General features: G+C 36.1%; 1 protein-coding gene across 1 annotated transcript in view; it reads right to left on the bottom strand.

The window, feature by feature from the left end:
• The window catches only part of FABP2 (fatty acid binding protein 2), a 2,994-nt gene extending 1,972 nt beyond the window's left edge, over positions 1-1,022 (bottom strand). The window contains exon 1 of the mRNA XM_007464847.1: positions 946-1,022. Within this exon, the coding sequence (XP_007464909.1) occupies positions 946-1,022 (77 nt within the window). The remainder of the gene's footprint in view (positions 1-945) is intronic.
• Between the last annotated feature and the right edge of the window lie 1,087 nt (positions 1,023-2,109).

The following is a 2,109-nucleotide window of genomic DNA, read 5'->3' as shown; positions in this document are numbered from 1 at the left end:
GAAAGAGATTTAAGGAAATAAAGTAAAAAAATGCCATGGAAAATGCTTACTTTTCCAAGTTTTGTTTTAACTAGTTAATCAGTTAATATTTTGAGGGGGGAGGAAAACCTGATAGCATTGCCTTTGCACAAGAGCATCCAGATTGCTTCTGTAGAAAAAGTTCAGGCTCAATCATATCAAGCTATTTTTCCAAAACTTAAGAAAAATTAAATGAAGCAAGAATTGTTGAATCTTAGAACTGAGTAATTTTTTTAAAATTATCAATATTTTTGTTTCAGTGTTAAGTAAACCAAATTCCAGGAGTGTCAAGTGAAGGATTTTAAAAGTATATTTATATATTTATAAGGGTATACAACTTCTACATGTATGGTACTCTTTTTTTTTTAAATGTCCTTTTGCTTTCCATAATGGCTTTAAAATTTTGAACTTCATAATTCTCTTTGTTTTTTGTGGCATTTCTGACTGTCTCAAAAGTGAGAAAATTAGCAAACATTACAGTCAAATTTATTATGTCAGAGGAAAAGAGAATTCAGTCTCATTTATTCAGAGCTGTGACTTTTGATAGAACTCATTTTCATTGCTTTATTTTATGGACTTTGCTTTTCCATTCCCTAGAATTTAATGTTTTAAAGTCTGGAAGTTACCATTACACACTGCCATATCCAAACAAAAAAACTGTCAATTTTCAATCAGCAGTTAACGTGAATGAAACATATCTGGATGTTTTTTGTGTTTCAGAGAATAGCACCCAAGAATCTTTTCTTCCAGTGGTGAAACAGTGTATTCCTTCCAATGTAAGAAGTGGGAATATGGTTTTTGCTACTCTGAACCATCAACCATTCCTGAGCCGCACCGCCACAGCAGGTGTCATTCTCTAAGCCTTAAGGTTTAGAAGGAGTTAGAAAGATGTCTGTGAGAAACAAAAGAACAAGCCATTAAAGTATTAAGCCCTTACCCATTTTTTCCATGAACTTGTCATAGTTCTCGTTTCGGTCTATCTTCCAAGTACCATCGAACGCCATGGTCTTCAGCTGATTGAGCCTCTAGGCAATCAGAGATTCAGGGCTGTCCTTAGGAGAGAATTTATGCTATTTCTTATCTTAGAACCAACTTCATACTGTGATGTGGAAGTTTAAAGTTCAAGAGGTCACTTAACTACATTAATGCCAAACCATCATAGTTTCTCTAGTTTCTATAAATTCCTTAGTTCCTCTCCTGAAATTCAGCTGCATTAAAGCATGATAAGCATACCTACTGTGTCTTAAACCATGATTGTGGGCACATTTATTTCAAGGATTAGAATGCATATTGTCTGCAGATAGTTTTTCCGCTTACAAGTTCAAAGTTCACACTGTGTTGAATGTAACATAATTTAGAGCATATATCAAATAACATCTGGGAAGTGAGACTATTAATGACGTATCCCTTTTTTACAATAGCAATTACCTTGTAAGACTTCATGACCAAACACAGCTGAAAAGTTAAGGTTAATAGGTTATTGATACTGAGTATTTATTTTTCTAATATGTCCTTTTGCATTGTGTTTTTGGGTTGCCAGGGCTTTGGATAAATATCCTGGCACCTGGTACAGTGCGTGACACACAATAGGGACCCATTATATTTTTGTTTTGGTCTTGAATGGTGATAGGCCACTGAGAAAAATTTCAAGAGGTAGCAATGTGGCTGGATAACATGACAACTCCCATAAGAGAAAGAACATCTTTAAACATCTGCAATGTGCAGAAAAAACAAAAGCCAGATGTCAGCTATGCCATTAACTAAAACCATTCCTTTGTTTTACTCTCACTCCCTCTCATCCCCAAACCTGGTGCTGTGCTAAGCCAAAACTCAGTGTGTGTGTTGGGTGGGTTGGGCGTATAGAGGGTAGCTAGAAAGGTGAAGAGAGAAGAAGGTCACCGTAGCTGTCCCTGCCCCCACTTCAGGCTTCCAACCTGGAGCATATGCCTTAGCTGGTGTGGGAAAAAACATTAACTTAGTGTGAAGTGTGCAGTTTTGATTGTTAGTGAGCCCGAACATACTCATTATTAAAAAGAGACTATTATTGTGCATGAATGTGACCAGAGAACCTCTTATTAACTAAAGCTCAGT

This window comes from Lipotes vexillifer, unplaced genomic scaffold (genome assembly GCF_000442215.2).
Source record: "Lipotes vexillifer unplaced genomic scaffold, Lipotes_vexillifer_v1.1 scaffold231, whole genome shotgun sequence".
In the NCBI taxonomy this organism is placed as follows: Eukaryota; Metazoa; Chordata; class Mammalia; order Artiodactyla; family Lipotidae; genus Lipotes; species Lipotes vexillifer.
Note: the sequence above shows the minus strand (reverse complement) of the source record. Positions and strands in the feature narration are given on the sequence as shown.